The sequence below is a fragment of the Guyanagaster necrorhizus genome, assembly GCF_019112545.1.
Source record: "Guyanagaster necrorhizus MCA 3950 unplaced genomic scaffold BT62scaffold_12, whole genome shotgun sequence".
NCBI classification, from domain to species: domain Eukaryota; kingdom Fungi; phylum Basidiomycota; class Agaricomycetes; order Agaricales; family Physalacriaceae; genus Guyanagaster; species Guyanagaster necrorhizus.
The window spans coordinates 1,018,740-1,036,818 of record NW_025064891.1 but is presented as its reverse complement, the minus strand read 5'-3'; the positions used below and the strand labels follow the sequence as shown (position 1 = coordinate 1,036,818).

General features: G+C 50.4%; 7 protein-coding genes across 7 annotated transcripts; 4 read left to right on the top strand and 3 right to left on the bottom strand.

Annotated features, from left to right (window-relative positions):
* Window positions 1-271: 271 nt before the first annotated feature.
* On the top strand, window positions 272-1,565 carry BT62DRAFT_125853 (uncharacterized protein). Its single transcript, XM_043179775.1, has 5 exons — window positions 272-624; window positions 687-743; window positions 811-881; window positions 939-1,048; window positions 1,112-1,565. The coding sequence occupies exons 1-5, from the start codon at window positions 436-438 to the stop codon at window positions 1,471-1,473; spliced, it is 789 nt and encodes a 262-aa protein (XP_043040049.1). The 5' UTR covers window positions 272-435; the 3' UTR covers window positions 1,474-1,565.
* Window positions 1,566-2,901: 1,336 nt separating this feature from the next.
* Window positions 2,902-4,955, top strand: BT62DRAFT_931983 (uncharacterized protein). Its single transcript, XM_043186254.1, has 4 exons — window positions 2,902-3,301; window positions 3,369-3,415; window positions 3,468-3,571; window positions 3,621-4,955. The coding sequence occupies exons 1-4, from the start codon at window positions 3,056-3,058 to the stop codon at window positions 4,619-4,621; spliced, it is 1,398 nt and encodes a 465-aa protein (XP_043040048.1). The 5' UTR covers window positions 2,902-3,055; the 3' UTR covers window positions 4,622-4,955.
* Window positions 4,956-5,546: 591 nt separating this feature from the next.
* BT62DRAFT_919816 (transcription factor IIA, alpha/beta subunit) lies at window positions 5,547-6,667 on the bottom strand (the record flags this gene model as incomplete). Its single annotated transcript, XM_043184181.1, has 5 exons — window positions 5,547-5,562; window positions 5,622-5,713; window positions 5,764-6,038; window positions 6,096-6,456; window positions 6,512-6,667. 5 exons carry the CDS (start codon window positions 6,665-6,667, stop codon window positions 5,547-5,549), a joined length of 900 nt encoding a protein of 299 aa, XP_043040047.1.
* Window positions 6,668-7,891: 1,224 nt separating this feature from the next.
* BT62DRAFT_980745 (UvdE-domain-containing protein) lies at window positions 7,892-9,159 on the top strand (the record flags this gene model as incomplete). Its single annotated transcript, XM_043189534.1, has 8 exons — window positions 7,892-8,003; window positions 8,060-8,135; window positions 8,186-8,282; window positions 8,363-8,469; window positions 8,513-8,573; window positions 8,628-8,738; window positions 8,786-8,842; window positions 8,959-9,159. 8 exons carry the CDS (start codon window positions 7,892-7,894, stop codon window positions 9,157-9,159), a joined length of 822 nt encoding a protein of 273 aa, XP_043040046.1.
* A 1,631-nt stretch (window positions 9,160-10,790) lies between these two features.
* Window positions 10,791-12,055, bottom strand: BT62DRAFT_931980 (uncharacterized protein). The gene is made up of 2 exons (XM_043186253.1): window positions 11,452-12,055; window positions 10,791-11,308 (listed from the first exon to the last, which is right to left on the bottom strand). Exons 1-2 carry the CDS (start codon window positions 11,658-11,660, stop codon window positions 11,173-11,175), a joined length of 345 nt encoding a protein of 114 aa, XP_043040045.1. The 5' UTR covers window positions 11,661-12,055; the 3' UTR covers window positions 10,791-11,172.
* Window positions 12,056-12,276: 221 nt separating this feature from the next.
* Window positions 12,277-15,992, top strand: BT62DRAFT_931979 (uncharacterized protein). Its single transcript, XM_043186252.1, has 3 exons — window positions 12,277-12,408; window positions 12,465-13,959; window positions 14,010-15,992. Exons 2-3 carry the CDS (start codon window positions 12,600-12,602, stop codon window positions 15,578-15,580), a joined length of 2,931 nt encoding a protein of 976 aa, XP_043040044.1. The 5' UTR covers window positions 12,277-12,408; window positions 12,465-12,599; the 3' UTR covers window positions 15,581-15,992.
* A 122-nt stretch (window positions 15,993-16,114) lies between these two features.
* Window positions 16,115-18,025, bottom strand: BT62DRAFT_931978 (septin). The gene is made up of 11 exons (XM_043186251.1): window positions 17,906-18,025; window positions 17,720-17,851; window positions 17,586-17,667; window positions 17,394-17,531; window positions 17,226-17,343; window positions 17,075-17,176; window positions 16,874-17,022; window positions 16,725-16,820; window positions 16,589-16,670; window positions 16,458-16,537; window positions 16,115-16,400 (listed from the first exon to the last, which is right to left on the bottom strand). Exons 1-11 carry the CDS (start codon window positions 17,964-17,966, stop codon window positions 16,340-16,342), a joined length of 1,101 nt encoding a protein of 366 aa, XP_043040043.1. The 5' UTR covers window positions 17,967-18,025; the 3' UTR covers window positions 16,115-16,339.
* Window positions 18,026-18,079: the final 54 nt, after the last annotated feature.

The window sequence follows — 18,079 nt, the reverse complement described above, 5'->3', positions numbered from 1 at the left end:
TGCATGGCTTTAACAGGCAAGGTGCGAAGGTATGTTGTATACAGTCAGTCCTGTTTCAAATATCACATCTGGAATTTTGCAATAGAATTTTCCCGCCGGTCGGTGAACAAGTTACCTTGTTCCTTGGACCCTATTCCTCTTTGTTCAGGATTTTCTCATCCGGCCGTCTGGTGCAGGAGATTATGCATCAGCTGCTGATGAATCGATTCCTACTAAGTTCTCGCCTTGATTGGCTATTTCCTGCTGCGTGACGTTGTTCGTTCGCGCCTATGCATCGCTTATGAGTTAACATCTTTGATCCTGATCATCACAGCATTCAAAGCAGTTGTACTTCTTTCCCCACCCACCTGTTTACAAGTATAAAAGACGTGCACTCCGTTCTTCCCTTCAAGCGTCCTCTCCACCTTCTTCAGCAACATTCGACGTTCACGGATCATGCAGCGACCAACTATCACGGGCATCCGTGTGCGCACCCCTTCAGACGCTCATGCCATATTCCATGCTGTTTCCCTCAAAATGCTTCCCATCGTGTCCCGACGGCTGGACACCGAGGAGCGTCGATTGATTGCGTCGGGTTGTGTGTTTGTCTGGGAAGAACGGGGACCTAACGCAGAGTCTTCATGTGTAAGACGCTCTCCCCCTCTCTCCCGCTGCGACCACCGCCCATTCACTCACTTGTACAGCAGCTAGGAATTGAGCGGTGGACCGACTCTATACGCTGGGGACCAAGCAGAGTGAAAGATGTGCGTTCAGCGAACTCTGGTTAACATTCTCTTGGGTGCATTAATTGACTTGCGGTTGTTGCCTTAGGAATTTCTATACTATCAAGAGAAGGGCCCCGAGTCCACGGAGATGGAGATGACGTCCGACTCTGATACACCGTGAATATTGCATTCCCTATCCAGCAAGTCACTATTCGACTGATCTATTCCTCGCAGAGTCTATTCACCTACGGACTCGAACCGCGCCGTCTTCCGGGACAACCTGATCAAACAGACATACTCCGTGTTCGTCGAGACCAATAGAGGCCGACGGAAATGGCATCTCAGTAAGTCTGTTTGAATTACTCTTTACCCGTGACGTCGAGTATAACGGAATCAATCGCTGTCAGTCGCGTACTTCACCCAAGAATCGCTCAACTACTTACGAACGATTGACAACATCCCTATGCTGTCGAGTCTGTACGTTCCGCCGGGGAAGTACACGAGCGCTCGATCGGCGAAAGGGAGGCCACGGGATGGCACAGCGTGCGATCCCTATGTTCTGAGAAACTACCACCGATCTGGGGGTGCCCAGCCGAGTCCGAGTCAGTGGCAGGGTACCGGTATGATTCGCCCGTATGGTGCTAGTGATTCGGTCAGGCCTCGGGCTGGGTCGGGATGTCTAGCCCCGTTGGCCTATCTCGAGAATATACCGCCGCCGCGAAGGCACCCAGCGGATGAGGAAGCGTTGAATGCGCTGGGGTTTCGATGATTGAATGTTATTTAATCTGGACTCGGACTTTGTTGCTCTATTTTTACTTTTTTTTTTTTTTTTTTCTCGTCGCACTTTTTGCTTTTTTAGTTGTAGACTTTGATCATAGTACATATATCCAGCACTTGTCCTGTCTTTCTACATGTATTGTAAAGCAAATAAATCTTTTCTTCTGCATCAAGATATGATAAACAGTTCGGAGCCGTTGATGATGCACCTAAAATCTTCAAGATCATGACTCTCACCATCAGCTCGCCCTGTTCTTCTTTTAATTTAAAATAAACATAGTTGTAGATGACTCCGTTCTTTTTTCGGAGACGCCGATGTATGATGTGGGACAACACGAAATCGACATCTCATCATATAAAAGGGGGAAACCTAGGCCCGATGCCAAGTATCCTGTACGCAATTACGGGATCATTGCATGCAAGACCGGCGGTGAGTCATTCAAGCCCCAGGCAAACCCCACAGGACGTACCATGGAACGCAGCCCAGGTCAAAGAAGAGCAATGTAACATGTCTGGTCTGTATAGTAGAATAACGTACTTTTCAGGGTAGGGGAGGAATTTGTTTTTGTGATGAAATGGTTACCGGTACAACCAGCGCTGTCAAAGCGTAATATTAAAAAGGGCTAACCTTATGACTGACCTGTTTAGGAGGGATGGTAGGGTCGCTTGGCGCGAAAGCACCCAGGCAAGGGGTTGGGGGGTCGGGGTTGGGAGGTGGGGGGGGGGTGAAGGAAGGGTGATGTTACCAGAGAACTGGGGGATGCCGTTTTCCGAGGCCAAGTAGGTTGAGCACTTGACAAGCATGGGATCAGACTGTCCAAATATATAGGCAGCATTCTTGGTTCGCTCGGAGTCATGTATCCTAAACGAAACTAGCAGCAACGGCACGGGATGATATGTATTGTATTCAAGTTGCCACACGACAGGACGAGTCGCAGAGGGGGCGCGTGATAGATCGTGATCTCGGCGGCGCCAACCTTCGGAATGATGGTGAGAATTCTGTAGACATGGACGAGGAGAGCGGTAGTGGATCGACGACATGGATCACATAAAAATGGAGGCCGCACCAACACCATCGGGAAAGAAGAACGGGTACAGTGTGCCAGAGAGGCACATGTTACGAGCCGAGTGCCGAGAGGGAAGAGAGGCTGAGAAGGAGGATAGAAGAGAGAGTGTGTTGTAGGGGCAGAAGAGGGTGGAGAAAAGGAAAGGAAAGGAGGGTGTTGGAGGGGGGAGGAGGGTTGGAAAAACGAGGGACGGGGGTGTGTGTCATGAAGAATAATAAAGAGTTAAGGTGTTTAGAGTTGAAGATTGGAGCATGATAGGCCACCAGATACCGATCGATGGCGCCATGTGTCCGGGCTGTTCCTGCCATTTGATGACATAGTTTGATGGGATACCAATGTCGGACGGTATGAACCTTGTATGAACCAGGTCAAAAAAGAGACTAATTAAACAAATGTCCGTCCCAGGGTCATCTTGCTTTGCCGCTACCATATAATAGGAACCGACTACAACGAGGGCCCCGTCTTCCCTCTTCCTTCTCCTGCTCTCCCCCTCATCTCGCTGCACACATGCAGCGTCCGACTTGCTCCAACATCCGCATCCGCTCTGCCCGCGATGCACACAAGATATTCGTCGCAATACAGCAAGGCAAACTCCAGATGGTCAACCGCCGCCTCGACGCTGATGAGAGGCTCGCCCTGCGCCCTGGCTGCGTCTATGCCTGGGAGGAACGTGGCCCGAACGCCGAGGTGACGGGCCTCGGCATCGAGCGCTTCACAGAAGGGCGGCACTGGAGCCCAAGTCGCGTCCGTGATGTGAGTCTGTCTCCCGATTTCTCTCCTCTGTCCTTCCTTTTCCTTCTTTTGCTCACGCACGGGCCAGGAGTTTCTCTTCTACCATGAAAAATATGTCGCGCCAGACTCAACCAGGTTCGATCTCGCTTTCACCGTACCGAGCGCGGAGTGATTGAGCCTCCTGCAGTGATGCCGCCGGAAATCAACCACCACGAGGCTGGGATCGACTGGTGAAGCAGACGTATTCTGTTTGGGTGCAGACCCAGAACGGCAAACGAAAGTGGCATCTCAGTACGCTTCCGAGCCTTCCATCACGTCCGATTTCGCTGACATTTCCCAGCATCCTATTACACCGAAGGTACTGTTGACAACCTCGGTACCGTCGACGACATCGACAGTCTCCAGAACATTACCATTCCAGACGGCATGTTCACCAAGAGCACCCGCTCCACCAAGAATCGCAAGGCCCGTCAAGGCCGTACCAAAGACACAGAACCGGCCCCCGTGTCGAGGACATACGCGCCGTACCCGTCAGAGGCGGCGAGCAGCCACCCGCCGCCACCCGCCTCGCCACCCCAGTCCCAGTCTGTGCAGATGTACCACCCCTATCCCAGATCCAACCAGCAATTTCCCGAATATGACCCCCAGCCCGTCCCGTCGTCCTCCGGGCGCCCCGCCGTGCCAAACAGTGGGCTATCCTACTCCCAGACTCAGCCCTCGTACCCAGTCTCCTCCATGCCTGGTCCCTCTCGACCACCGCCCCCTCCTATAGCCTCCGGCCCACGGCCCGCCGTGAATTACGCCCTCCCGCCCAGCCACCCGTCGCCTTCATCCTCACACAGCTCGCGGTCGAGTCAGGAAAGTCCCTACCTCGAACGAGGCCCGTCACACTGGTATACCGGCCCGCCCCAGCAGCCTTACGTCGAGAACCAGCCACTAGTCTATTCGTACCCCGAACAATCCCCAGCATCATTCAACACCACCTCCACCGGCTTTCCCCCGCAACACGCCCACCTATACGCCATGGTCAAATCCCACCACCTCCCTCTCACGGGCAGCACCGTCCAGAACCTCGTTGCGCCTATCCCCCTCTCCTCTTCGTCATCGCTGCTTATCCACGATCAGTATGATCCCGGGGCCGATTCGGACGGGACCCCGTCTTCTTCCAGCATGTCCAGCGTGGATGAGTCACGCAGGGGGGATATTGGTCCTAGTAGGGCCCTGGCGCCTCTCCATACGCTCAAGCGGCGACACCCCTACCGCCGCGATCCCGCCGACGACAAGGCCCTGAGGCTGCTTGACCCCAGTCTAGCTACTGGTACCTCTCCCGAAACTCAGTAGTGCTTGCACTGCCCAACTGACACACTTTTTTAAACAATCGATTGCTTGATTATAATAAAAATCAAACAACATCCTACGTATGTATCCCTGGACCTCATCGTGTTCTTAAGCACCGGCCTACTCCTCCTCACTCTTGTACAACTTTTCAAGTTCTGACCAATGCGTATAAAAGTTAGCGTCCCTACATACCCCCCCGTTATATTTCATTAGTAGCGCACCCCCCCTGTATTAATTAGAGCATTCTCGGAGAACGTTACACGGTTACAATCCTGGATTAATAACATGAAAACCCTGGGATCCGGAATAGTGCATTGGTAAGTGAACTGGTGCACTCCTGAGAGCCATATGGGAGAAGCGAGATCCATATCGAGAATAACGCGATAGTTTAACCGACCAATCCTTTTGATGCTGCGAAATCGGGGGAAAAAAAAATAATCATTACTGTGGACACCTGTGTATCCTAAATGTCCATCAGAAAGATCTCTGAAGGAATCATTTCTCTCACCGGTCGATTTCTGTCTCCGGCGTTTGGTCTTCAACAGGTGAGAAACTTATACAGCTGAGGCGGGTGCTTAGATTCATCCCACTACGAGCGTCACGAGTTCAGCGGAGATAAGAATGAAAGGAGATAGCCAGGAACAAGCAGACAGCACCATAACCACATGTTGAATTCTTCCCTCCTCGTTAAGCAATTAGGAACCGGCACTATTGCGGAGTGAAATCGCGTCCTCCCAGGTATCTAAAACAGATTTGATTGCGCTGATGATGCATATGTGTGTATACAGTGTGTGTGCTGTGACGATATAATAAAATGGTAATGCGATTTATACCTGGGCAATAAATTTTTGGGTGGCACGCGGGGAATGAGAAGATCACCTATAGAGCAGGGACGTGGAATTGGCCGGAACTCGGTCACTCAGAACTACTACCACTCAAACTCTCTATATGATTGCGTAAGATATCAAGGTTTTGATCGTCAAAATAGATATCGGTAACTTACCCGGTACACTTCTGAAAAAGATAATCTTTACCGTTAATGTGGATCATGCCGTCTTTGAGGATGCACTTCCACTTGTTCTTCACCCGTGCAACCTATAACATCCGTGAGCGACAACGGGATACAAGGAAAGGGACAGTCGAACCTTATCGTACGTGCAAAACACAATATCCGTATCGCCCACGTTTCCATCCTCCGTATCATCTTCCGCTTCCGTGTCTGAGTCATCTAGATCACTATTGATAGCCTCAGATTCGTTTGGTGCGGACGAAGTAGAGGACTGGGACTGCGGCTGCGGTAACGACGGGTGCTGGGAACGTGGAGCAAACGGAGGCGGCGACGCCGAATCGTCCGAATCGTCAGAGGGGCCGTCTACTTGAGGAATTTTGCGGGGCGTCGTAGAAGCTGAAGCAGGTTGGCCTGAAGAAGAAGTAGGAACGGCTGGTGGCGGTACATATAATCTTCCTAGTGGCGTACCTGAGGAAGGAGTGCCGTTCGTTGGCTGAATGGAAGGCGGACCGGGAGGAAAAGAGAGAATGCTCGTTTGGCCTCCAAGACCCGTTCGAAGTCCGCCCAGCGTGGGTCCCGGTAAGGGGGGGAGAGCGTACGCAGGAGTGCCAGCGAGGATGTACCTGCTGGTATCAACAGGCTCTGTCTTAACACTGGGAACGCCACCGTAAGGAGCTGCGGCATAGTGGGGGTGGCCTTGTACGATATGCATAGGGTGTTGAACGTTATAGTGAGGTTGCTGCTGCTGCTGCTGCATCTGTTGCTGAGGCGGCTGGTGTCCTGACTCAAATTCTGCGACGTGTGACGCAATGACTTTGTCTTCCCATTTCTGTGACCACCCAAAATTGACAGAATGAATGCACAACGAAGAAGACGAAACTCACCCTCTGCAATTCTGCCAGAACGTCTTCTGGGACGCCGTACTCTTCAAATTCGGGCTTAATGGCATCGATGACATCGTCAATGACCGCTCGGTACACGTTGGGCTCAAGAAGCGAGAGCGTCACTTGGGATTCTACTACCCACAGCAATTGGTGCATAGCTCACCACTATCTTATTTGACATCTCGACGCTGGGCTAGGGCACGACTGGGTGTCGGGAGACACGGCGACGAGCACTGCGGGGGCGTTGGTGGTAGGAGGCAGAGCAGAGGGCTTTTATACTTGATGCGCATTAGTCCATGACCTGTGATTCAAACTCCGACTTGCCACGCTGGCAGCGCACGGACCATGTTCACGTGAGCTTGCTGCGCCAATTCAGCTCGCATGGCCAGTAACGGCGTACCCTCGCTGAACGCCTCAGAGGCGCTTGTGGGGAAGCGCAAGGAACAAGAGTCCAAATCTAACATGTCCCTCCACGATCCCTTTCGAGCGAGGGAGAAAGGCCGCCTGACGCTTCTTCTCACTTGACCGTTCCATATCTGCCGACAACACTGGCAACAGGCATGGAGGATTCTCGAATCCTCCCCGGGGAGAGGGGGGGGGCGTAATTCCCATTCCAACTCGCGTAGAAGTAACCCTAGCATATTGGCGGCGCGTCAGAAAGTGACAGACGCGAAGAACGCAGAGCGCAATGCTGACAGGACGCTTTCTCGGGCGAGCAATTCCGTCAGAAAAGCTCGGGAGCATGTAAAAATCTAATGATAGAGGCCCAGGAGGAGTAAGCCGCGCATGATTTTTTTTTTGTTTCAAAATCGAGCTGAACTTTCCAGCACTAAAGGCTAAATAGGCTGAATCAGAAGTTGTTAGCAAGACGGCCCGTGCGCTCGGAAGGCCTTGAGGTTCATGTGCGCGCCGTTCGTTTATTCTTTTCTGCTACTACCATTTGTGCCTTCCTTACACGCCGACAGGATTTATTATCACATTATTTTACGTTTTTGAAGTTAACATTTTACAAAACTTGCCTTTAACATTCGAGGCACATGGATGACATCATCCGTCAATGCATGCGATCGTGTCGTAGCTCCAATCGATCATACGCTAAAGTGGCCCCTTTTCACCAGTTCGCTATCTTACAGCATTTTCGTGGCATCAGGATATCACCGGCAGTAATGTCAGCGCCAATCCGACTTCGTCGCAGCCCCCGCGTGAGGTCAGCGATGGCTGTGCACAGTACGAGTGTCAAGGCCAAGCGAAAACTAGAATCATCAGCAGACGAGTCTAGCCAGGACGACTTGGACCTAACGTCTTTCGAAGACGAAATGTCTGCTACCGTGGAAAAATCAAAGATCACGGAAGGTTCAGGGCGTCACCGTCTTAAAGGGAATGGAAGCAGTGGAAAAGAAAAAGCCACGGAAACTGAGATCTCCAATGTCCGAGCCTGTCTACATCATTTTAGATGTCGAACGGAAGGAAACAACGTTCATGGAACATTTAGGCAAGTTGTTACCCCCAACTGGTTTGTCCGACACAGTCTGTCCAGCTTTCCCCTAGGTTACGCCTGTTTGAACACTGTATTGCGGAATAAACGACCGGCAGCCGAATCAGTCTTTTGCTCTCGAACTTGCAGGTTCGTCGGCTGATTCACAACTTAAAATTCGGACTACATGTCTACTTTAGAATCGATACCATCAAGAAAAAAGGCATGGAGTGGGTAAAGGACCTAGAACGGAAAAACTGCCAGGACCTTACGGTTATTCAATGGAACGAGGAAAACGTTAGTTAATCCCTTCCGTATTTTCTTTCAAGTTCACGTTACTCTTTATCAGAACATCCGATTCGTGCGTATTTCATCAGAAATGTTCCCGTTTCGCCTCTCACGCAATATACAGCTATTCTCTGGACTACTGCGCCCCTTTGCTCTCGCAGGTGGGAGCTTTGGCCTCGCGACTCGGGCATCGGCAGTCCCCGGGCTGAGTGATCCAGTCTTCTGTGAGGGAATTGCAGTTATCATGCGGAGATGATGGATCGAATGGGGCTGGGCGTGGATGGAGTAATGATTGTTCATGTAAGTGCAATGTGTCGCTTTTTTAGTTGATCGCCCTGCTGAGTTGTCGGTCAGGGCGGTGGCGTGTATGAGGACAAAGGTGCCACGATCGAGAGAATTAAGGAAACAATTACTCGTGTGTTGCCGAAGAACGTTAGGGAGAGGTTGGCGCTAGACAATGACCAGGTATTTCGGCCCGTCTTGGTATCTATGACAATTATTCATCGGTTTAGTTATGTTACAATGCTCAAGATCTGCTCCCACTCTGCGAGGAGCTTGATGTCCCTCTTGTCTTCGGCAAGTCGCGCAACTTTGCTCCCGTTCAATGTATCTTATCTGGTGCTGCGCGGATTACCATCATGATGCACTCCATCCTTCGTTAATCTCGCACCATGAAATTATCGAGCGTGCAAATGCCATTTGGATACGACGCGGGATAAAACTGAAACAACACCTCAGCGAGCCGCGACCTGGAGCGGAGACTGTCATGGAGCGTCGTGCACATGCTGATCGTTGTCAAAGCTTGCCCGAGGAGTTACCCGATGATATGGGTCAGTGTTTTATTTTATCGGTGTCGAGCGGGCTGACTTATATGCATATTGTATAGATCTGATGATTGAGGTAAGTTTTTCTGCCGTGTTTCCGGATTGCTTACAGACATGTCGGGGTCAAGGCGAATGACAAGGAACAGGCCGTGCTGCACCTGTACCGCATGTACGGGCTGCAACCTGTCAAACAGGGTAAGCAACACTTTGGTAGTTCTTGGTTTGATTCGCATTTGTGACAAATCTTTTACAGAATCTTTACGGCCACCTGATGAAAATCAGAGTAAGGAGACCAAGGGTCGCAAATCTAACAAGAAGGGTAAGAAAAGAGGGCAAGGAGAGGAGGAGGAAGAGGAAAAGGCAGGGGCAGGTGACCTGGAGGAGGACGTTTATCTGACAGCTGCAGTGGCGCTTGAATCTGAACCCTAGCCGCCAGCATCCAAGAGGAGAAAGTGAGGACTGGTGGAGATATAACATCACTAACTGTACTTTGATAATCTAGGTCGCGACATAGGTATTCATAAGTAGAAGGGGAGTCGTTGGAAATTCAATCTTTCCTTGTTGTCTGCGGTCAGGTCTTAGCTGCGTTCCGATGAGCCTTGGGAAGAACATGGGAAGAGCGGCGGAGATGTGTTTCATCCATTGCCTAATAATCACTCAGGGAGGTTGGCCACCATCCTTTTGGAGTCACCGACCTCTGCCACCCTCCCGCCGCCGCATGCTCCTGGCCACCAGCACTGCCTACCAGTAAGCATCACAAATCGTGTAGCCAAGATAGGTTAGGTTACCTGGATTTTTGCATCTGGACTTTTACAGCAATACAGTGCCTTGTTTTGCACTCTCTTCCAGGAACCTTCGACATTCCTCGGGTATGGTTCATTAACAATCTTCGTCACAAGTAATTCCAGAATATCAGTGATATCTGGCAATGCACCATAATACCGCGGACAATCTGATAAGTTGATTTCACCTTAGCAGAGTTGCTTGCCACCATGACTTCGGGAACTTCCAGTGCCAGTAGTACTTTGTTTGAACTACTACTACTTTTATTTGGTAATGCTGTTCATTAAGCGGGCACCTCTTGTGTCCCGTGTTTTACTAGGCTTCCATACAAATATGTAGCATCAAAAATTTAACCCTCTTACAGGAATTCCGGCTCCATGATAAGTTCTAGTGACTCCATAAATCGAAGAACATGTATGGTGAGAACCTGGATTGCTTTACTGATTACTGTTTTTAACGGTATCCGGGATTGCACCGTGTATGAGATCGACAAATTCCAACTATCGTGCTTATTCCAAGGGGGAAAAAGTAAAATTCGCCATACTGTTTGTGGTAAATACGGGCTTTACTTTATGTCCACGGCAATAAAGCTGTGCATCATGAAGTACCGTCCATAGATCTGAATCATGGGGTGGAAATGGAGTGGTAGGGAGATTGGAGTCGGAGTTAGAGTCCTGCGAACAGACAACCGTATTGTATTACTATTGCAAGGAAATTAAATTGATTAGTACCATTCAAGATGTCCCTTCATGTTAATGTTGCAGGCAGGTTATTTGTGTGCAGTGAATAACGGCCAGGCTGAGTACAATGGTCAATTGCTTAAAGGCAGTTGACCGTCGACTCAGGACAAAACTGTCTATGCTTATATAAGGTTGACATCAGATACTTGTGTCGTCCCGTAACAGTTAAGGCTAGAAAATCAAAATCATACAGGAAAAGTTGGATCGATGAGTAGTAACACTGCCGCCAGGCTACAATTGTTCTATTAAATGATAAGAAGTCATCTTATAAAGAGATAAAGATAGGTGTCCTAAGGGTGGAAATGAGCGCGCATCTGCAAGTTGCGGCGCAAGAGCGCAACAAGTGTCCCACCCGCCGACGGGTTTTTCGGCCCGGTTTACATCTGATAAAGTGAAAGAAGAAGAAAGGCCGGCAGTTCAAGATCCAGTACTGTACGTGTCTGCCACGGGAGCTCAAAGAACAAATTGCCGACTTCAATCAGCCTCTATTTCTGCTGTTGCCAAAGAAGTGAAGGAAGGAAATTAAAGCATCAAAGCAACGGCCATGTAAGATCATGAAAGCGCAATGATAATGGTATCGGGGAGACGCTTCGGCTGGGATAAGTTAAGTGTTCCCATAATCTGTGGCCTTCGTAGCAGGGTGATGAGCGTAGGCGCAACAGAGGAGATGGCGAAAGGACGATATTCCCTAAACGATGTACAATTGGTTATAAGGGCAGGATTACAGCAAAAAAAAAAAGGGGGGGGGGCATGTACAGACTGCCTTTAAGGGAGTAAAAGGCATGTTTCCCCTTACACTATACGTGAAATCAACGATTTGAATTGCTTTACCTGTCTTTAAATTTGTCAGCTACCAGGCTCTGGAAATGGTTCAGGTGGTGCTGTCGAAACGGTGAAAGGTGACGCAAAAGCTCGCGCAGCTTCTTATGGCATTTCATGCGCTTCAAGGGCAGAGTCAATGGTCGAACAAATAGCTTTTTAGCGAAGGAGGGATCCCAGGGCAAAGTGCCGACCGATTGTGATACGCCACAATGAACCATGTACATATGTAGCTTCAGCGCTGTATATGGTTGATAGCATCATTCTTTACTGACTCAAAAGCCAAGAAAGCCGAGGGGAATGTAAAGGAATGAACGAAGCTCCGGGGGGAACGGTGTTGGCATGTTTTCGGAACCGGAAGTTTTTCTATGTGATCCCAGAAAGTTAGCAGACAGTGTACGGCAGAGGAACACGTGTAGGGGATCCGAGAAAATCGTCCAGTAAGGTAGGAATGCGAGAAATGACACAAGATGTCAAGAGCAAGCAGTGATTGATCGACTCGGAAACGTGGAAGTGCAGGGTTGCGCCTCGATTAAGTACAAAGTCTTCGAGTCCAGTGACAGAACAAGGAAACCATCGATAGCAGTAATTACGGTGAAGCGGCGAGCGAGGTAAGGAACCCGTAAAGAAAACAAGGAGCTCCCGGGTATCCGTATCGAGAATAAGGTAGCGAGGCACGTGCCTTTTTTCTCGAGTCCGCCACCAAATTGCTTCTTCTCACTTACTTTCATTGTTGATTTATCTCTCTTTTCCTTTCTCTGCCTGTGGCCTCGCTGGGGGTCGTCTGCCGATGACCTGGTCGTACAAGCGCCCGTACCAGCCTATTACCATTAAGAACGCCTTTCGTGACGCTGCATTACACTCCAGTACAACTCCAATACATCTGTTAGGTTCCCACTGAAGCCATCCATCTGCTTCTGAAGAAGATCCGTCAGTAATCCGGTCCGAATACATACCAAGAATATCGAGGTGAGCTCACGGTGTACATGCGCAGGAGGCCGTTCGAATCTGAATCTGTAAACCAGGTGAGCGGCGGAGATTGTACGCGTAGGAGCCTGCGACGGACTAAGTCAGATAGAAGAATCCAGCGTCAGCTTTTTGCCTAAACTGAACCGAATCAAACGCCAGCCGAGCGCGTTCCTTTACTTCACCCTTCACCCATGAGCGACACTCGCCGCCCACCTACCTATGTATCCCGACCAGACCTCTACACAGTCAATGCGCTCAATTCGTTTTCGTTTGGGAATGTCCAGACTTCTATCCCAGCTCCGTCTCCTTCTATTGGCCCGCTTGATGACCCCGACGACGATGCCCCCGGCACAATTGATGTTACTCCCCGCCCGTCAGTCATAGACCACGGTACTTACCGCCCTAGTCAGTATCGTGGCAGTCCCTACCGCAGTCATTCATCGCAGAACTATGATCCAGGTCATGATCCCGGGCCACCACTGCCCTCCCGCCGAGATCCCTCACGGAATCACTCCTCGGATACCGCGTCGAGGCGGACATTTGGAACTTCCTCTGCCTCTGCCTCTGCCTCTGTTACGAGTCTGTCTAGCATGGGTCCCGCCTCTAGCCACCTGACCTCAGCTACGACCACTGATGATGAGCGCGAAGAGCGCGGCGTAGAGTTTGATGATGACTATAACGACTATCACGACGACGATATCGAGATCAGCTCGGTGATGTACGAAGGGAGCAGTGTCGAAGGCCCTGCGGTAAGTGGAAGGTGGATGGGAAGTCTGTCGAGTTTTGCCAGTGGCTACGGCGAGCGGAGAGTTAGCCTCCCTATCGCTGTACCAGGGAGTAGCAGTGCTAGCACAAGCAATGATGGAAGGCGCACTGATATCCTTACACTACGGCGGCCAAGTAAGAGCTTGGACGAGGACTCGATGCTGTTCAATATCCATTCTTCCGCGGATTGTCAGACCTCCTCGTTGCCGGAGAGCGATGGTGATTGGCGAAGTCTGAATGCGAAGGGCAAGGGCAAAACTAGAGAAGATTCTCTACCACCACCACCAGCTAAAGTGACTGTAGAAGCACAAGATTTTGATCTCGACTGGAACGCATTTGGACGAGGAATCACTTCATTTGATCAGCCAATATCTGACATTGTCAGCACGGTGGACTCCCGGCGTGGTTCTACGAGCCGATCGTTGATGAACTGGGGACGTAGGCCGAGTACAGCGACCACGGGAAGTTCGTTTAGCCATGATGACATCTTTACGCGTCATGTTGCAAAGGGGGATCCAAATTATAAGGATCAGAGAAAGGTGTGGACCTTCCGTCGGGATCAGTCGGAGGGGAGTGGAGGACCATCAGCCTCGAAGAAAGGTGGTTTGCTGAGTCCCCGTGGGAGCGTGAACGAGAGGGAGTCGTCGGAAAGGGAGAGGCGTGAGAAGGAGGCACGATCTTCTGCCAACTGGAACGGTATGCGCCCGAATTCCTATGAAGTTTGGAGGAACCCCATGGTTGGCAGGTTCAAAGTCGAGCGCAGGACCACCCCGAGAAGGGAAGAATGTCTGTACATTTTCTTTCTTTAATACCTCTATCTTTCTGATTTGTCACAGCGTCAGACGTGACGGTTCGAGGACCTGTTCAACGTCTACTGATCGATCACTTCCGTGACGGTTCGACACAACTGGTAAAACAGGACGATCCCTGTGTTACTGTTCACAAACATTCCAAGACAGTGGCATTTTCGATTTCTCGGGCGTACAGATCTAGGAGGCGGAGGTCCTATGCGACTAGGCCAACGTCCTCGACGACTTCGTCGAGCATGATTCTACTGGCTCCGAGGAGCGTGCAGGAAGCATATACGAGCACTACGACGACAAGAAAGCTGGAAAGCCATGGACTGTTGGATGAACGACGAGATAAGAGCCTTGGGAGAAAGGAGAAGGAGAAGGACCGCAGGCGAAAGGTGTCCGGCACCGATGAAAGCTCGAAAAAGGGTAAGAAGAAGAACGAGCAGTCGAGTGTTGGCAGCGTGACAACGAGACCTGTTTCGACTACAGACGCGGCGTCGTACCCACCGTCCAGTGCATCGTCTTCGACCGCAGATCATTCAGTATCGTCGTCTACACGCCCTCTTCGACGACGCAGACGTGATGCATTGGATTCTGATGATGATATACCTCCTCGTACGCCCCATAGCGAGACGTATGGTACCATCGATGCCGCTGAGCTCAATCAGCTTCGTGCACGCCAGCACCAGTCCTACCACAACACCGACGATCTAGGTGGTAGCTTTTGGAACCGTTTCAGACGGGGTCGATCAACACGCGCAGTGAACGGGCAGCTGCCTGCTCAGCGGGACGTATCATACCAACCACCCTGGGTGACCCTCGAGTCGCGTAACCGGCAAGAGCAGACGCAGCGCGTGGTGGATAATCTAAATCATTCATTCCAGGAGGTGGGGTTGCTGCAAGTAAACACGAAACCCAAGCCTGGAGTGACTCGCAGCAAGACCAAAGCGCGTGTGGAGAAAGCGGTGTGGACGGAGATTTTCAAGGAGATCCCGCAGGAGTCATTATACATGCTTATCCCTCTGTGGCCTTCTGATACGGATCCACTATCGGCGCAGATACCGTATGAGAGACCTGTGGTGGATCGGCAGTATCTGCTCGTGTGCTACAAGGCGCCTGAGACTGGCGCGCCTGCCAGCCACAGCAAGAAGCGTTCGGTGGAGAGCAAGAACAAGTCACCGACCTCTTCCTGGGACTCGTCGACGCAGAAGCGGGACGAGCGCAATATTTTATTGAACGAGTTCCGGATAACCGGGAGGCTGGTGTCGCATACCGATATCCAAGGATCCGGGATGCGTGTATCTGAAGGGATCATTGTGAATGGGTCGCTGAAGGAGGCCTACGATACGAGGCCGCCGCTGGCGAATCCGGGGACGAGACTTATTGGGCAGTGTCGGAGTCGGGAGCAGGGTGTGGAGTTTGATTCGGATGGACTCTTGTCGTTAGGGTTGTGCTTGACGAGGAATCCATACCCTCCTGGGACGATCGCTGAGGAAGTTGAGCCGTCGCAGCCCAAGCCGGAGCAGGTCCTAACACCAATTGGGAGGGCTGTGGTGGAGATGGTGTGGATTGGTGCATTGGCGTTGACGAGCTTTGGGTCAGTTGCTTCGTGACTTTTTTCATTTTTTTTTTTTCAATTTTCGATTTCGATGAGAATAGTTTTGGTGTTTTGCTCATACCATCTATGCACACGCTTTTTCGCATTGCTATCTTGATGCTCCTTCTGTAGGAGGATACGGAACGATCACACACACACGCGCGTCTCGAATGACAGGTTGCGCATGGTCGGAATGTTCTAGAGGTAAGGTACATTATTTAACGGCGGTCAGTCAGGTCCTCCACGAAGTCAGGGACTAAATCGACCAAGGCCGTAAAATCGTGATTTTGACGTAATCGACTGATCCGTTCCGGAGCACCTGTGGCAAATATTTTCATTGCGAGTCGGCTGAGTTTCTGATATGTGTGACTACAGCATGGAAATTACGTTCTGATTTTACGCTATCTTCCTGCTTTTATCACTGTTTTCCGCCGACGTATCGCTTCTCTGTCGGACTATGAAATGGGTCGCTCTCTTCGAGACACTGGTAGGGCCCGCAATGCCTTTACGCTGGACCAACTTTAGTGTAATGTGAGTCGACTCGACCTCTGTTGTCCTACGCCTACATACAACACCTTGAGATAGGCAACCAAAAACGATTACTTCACGTCAAATTTGCCCAAGCTCAGAATGTCCCAATTCTCGGCACAGTTAGAAAGTAACATCTCAAATGATATTGAAATACAGATAAAGAGCAGTACTTAGAAAAAAAGAGATGAGAAACATAAAGGGTATAGAGAAGGTATAAAGGTCCGACAGTTCTTAAGTATCGACTTCAGTATGGAGCCAACGGAGAGTTGGGAGAGCTTGCCGCAGCAAGACGACTTTCCAGGTTTCTGACAGACAAAATACATCAGCGAATAAATGGGTAACAAGGTTCCGACACGACTAACCGAAGGGACTCCTCTTTTGCCAGAAGTTGTTGCCTCCTCTCGTTGATCTCACGTTGCACACGGAGCTCGACTTCACGCAACTGGAGGCACTGTATAAGTGGGAGACATAGCAAAAAGTCTTAAAAGGGCACCTTCTCTTCTTCACGGCGAAGCTGTTCCTCCTTTAGACGTACACTCTGGCTAGCAAGATCCTCAGGAAGTAGGCTCGAATCGCTGCAAGTGTTCACTGGTTAGTACGAGATATCGATGGGGGGCCGAATAGCATACCGGGCGTCCGAGTTAACACCGCGAGACAGTTTCTCTGTTCGGTAAGTCTCGTAGAGGACATCTTCGGTAAGCGCCTTTAAGTCGCCGAGGTGAGAGCTTGACCGAATCAATGTCAGGCGAAGCGAAATAGGGTAAATGAGACAAAAGACCTCAAGATCGCGCTCCTCAGTCGTGAAAAGTCTGAGTGCTGAGGGTTATCGACCTCAGCGATGCCCCATGGGTACACCCTGGCGCGCACGGGTTCCCCGTCAAGTTCGATTTCCTCTTCTGACCCAATCACCGCGAAAGGAAGCATGGCCTTCGGTAGGATTAGAAAGGATCTTGTGGCGGCTAAATGAAATACAAATTACTCGCAGCTCCATGTTTTCTTGGATGGTATCTTCATCGTCTTCCTCAACATCATAGGGGAAGTTGTATATTGGAATATCGTAATGCTCGATGTCTTCCATGGTCTGTTAACCCAATAAAAAAGAGAGAGCTCAGGAGCAGAAAGCACCTCACCCTCTTCTTGAAGGCCCTTAGTTCGCTCATTGTTAAAGAGTCCGCACGTCCAATGACGGGAATAACGTTGACACGGGGAGAGAGTCTTTGCATAAGCATTACGTCCATTTCCCTCAATCTGAAGGAAACACGTAAGAAAAATGTCGCTGGGGTCGGGACGATACACACGCATGGCCGGTGGGTGGGATGAAATACAGCAAGGCGTGAACTCGACTGTCTTTGAACCTTGGGTTACGCTTGATACGAGACTGCTCTGCCAGAATGTCATCATATTGACGCTCAAGATAATTGACGATTTCTTGAAACCTGAATGTGCAGTGTGAGTAGACCGAGCACATACTATAAGGGATATTTGCTCACGCAGACTCATTGTCAATGTTATCGCCGAATCCTGGCGTATCAACGACGGTGAGGGCAATTCGTATGCCATCTTCTTCGAGTTCTACAAAGCAAAATAAATACTTTTTCAATGAAGCCGACTGAACTCCACATACCGACGTTGTGAGGCTTGATTCGGATGGGCTCCTCGACGTGGGCATTGTGAGGATCGTCGCATATTTTGTGAGACAGGACTCCAGATTCGCAAAGGGTGTTAACAAAAGTCGTTCTGCCCGTTCCGGAGGCGCCTGAAAGGATAAAATCTTAACAAATATAACTTGCCGCCACCGAGGACGACGTACCAACGACCATGATGGTGAACTGGACGCCCTTGATTTTGTTTCCTCGTCGTCTGTAAGCCATGATGCTCCTGTTTGGCAGTAGAAGATGATGATGGTCGTAGCGAACGAGCGAGGCAACGGTCAAGGGCTATAATTGGACCGGGGTTTGCCGAAACGCACGCGAGCGCCAGTGGT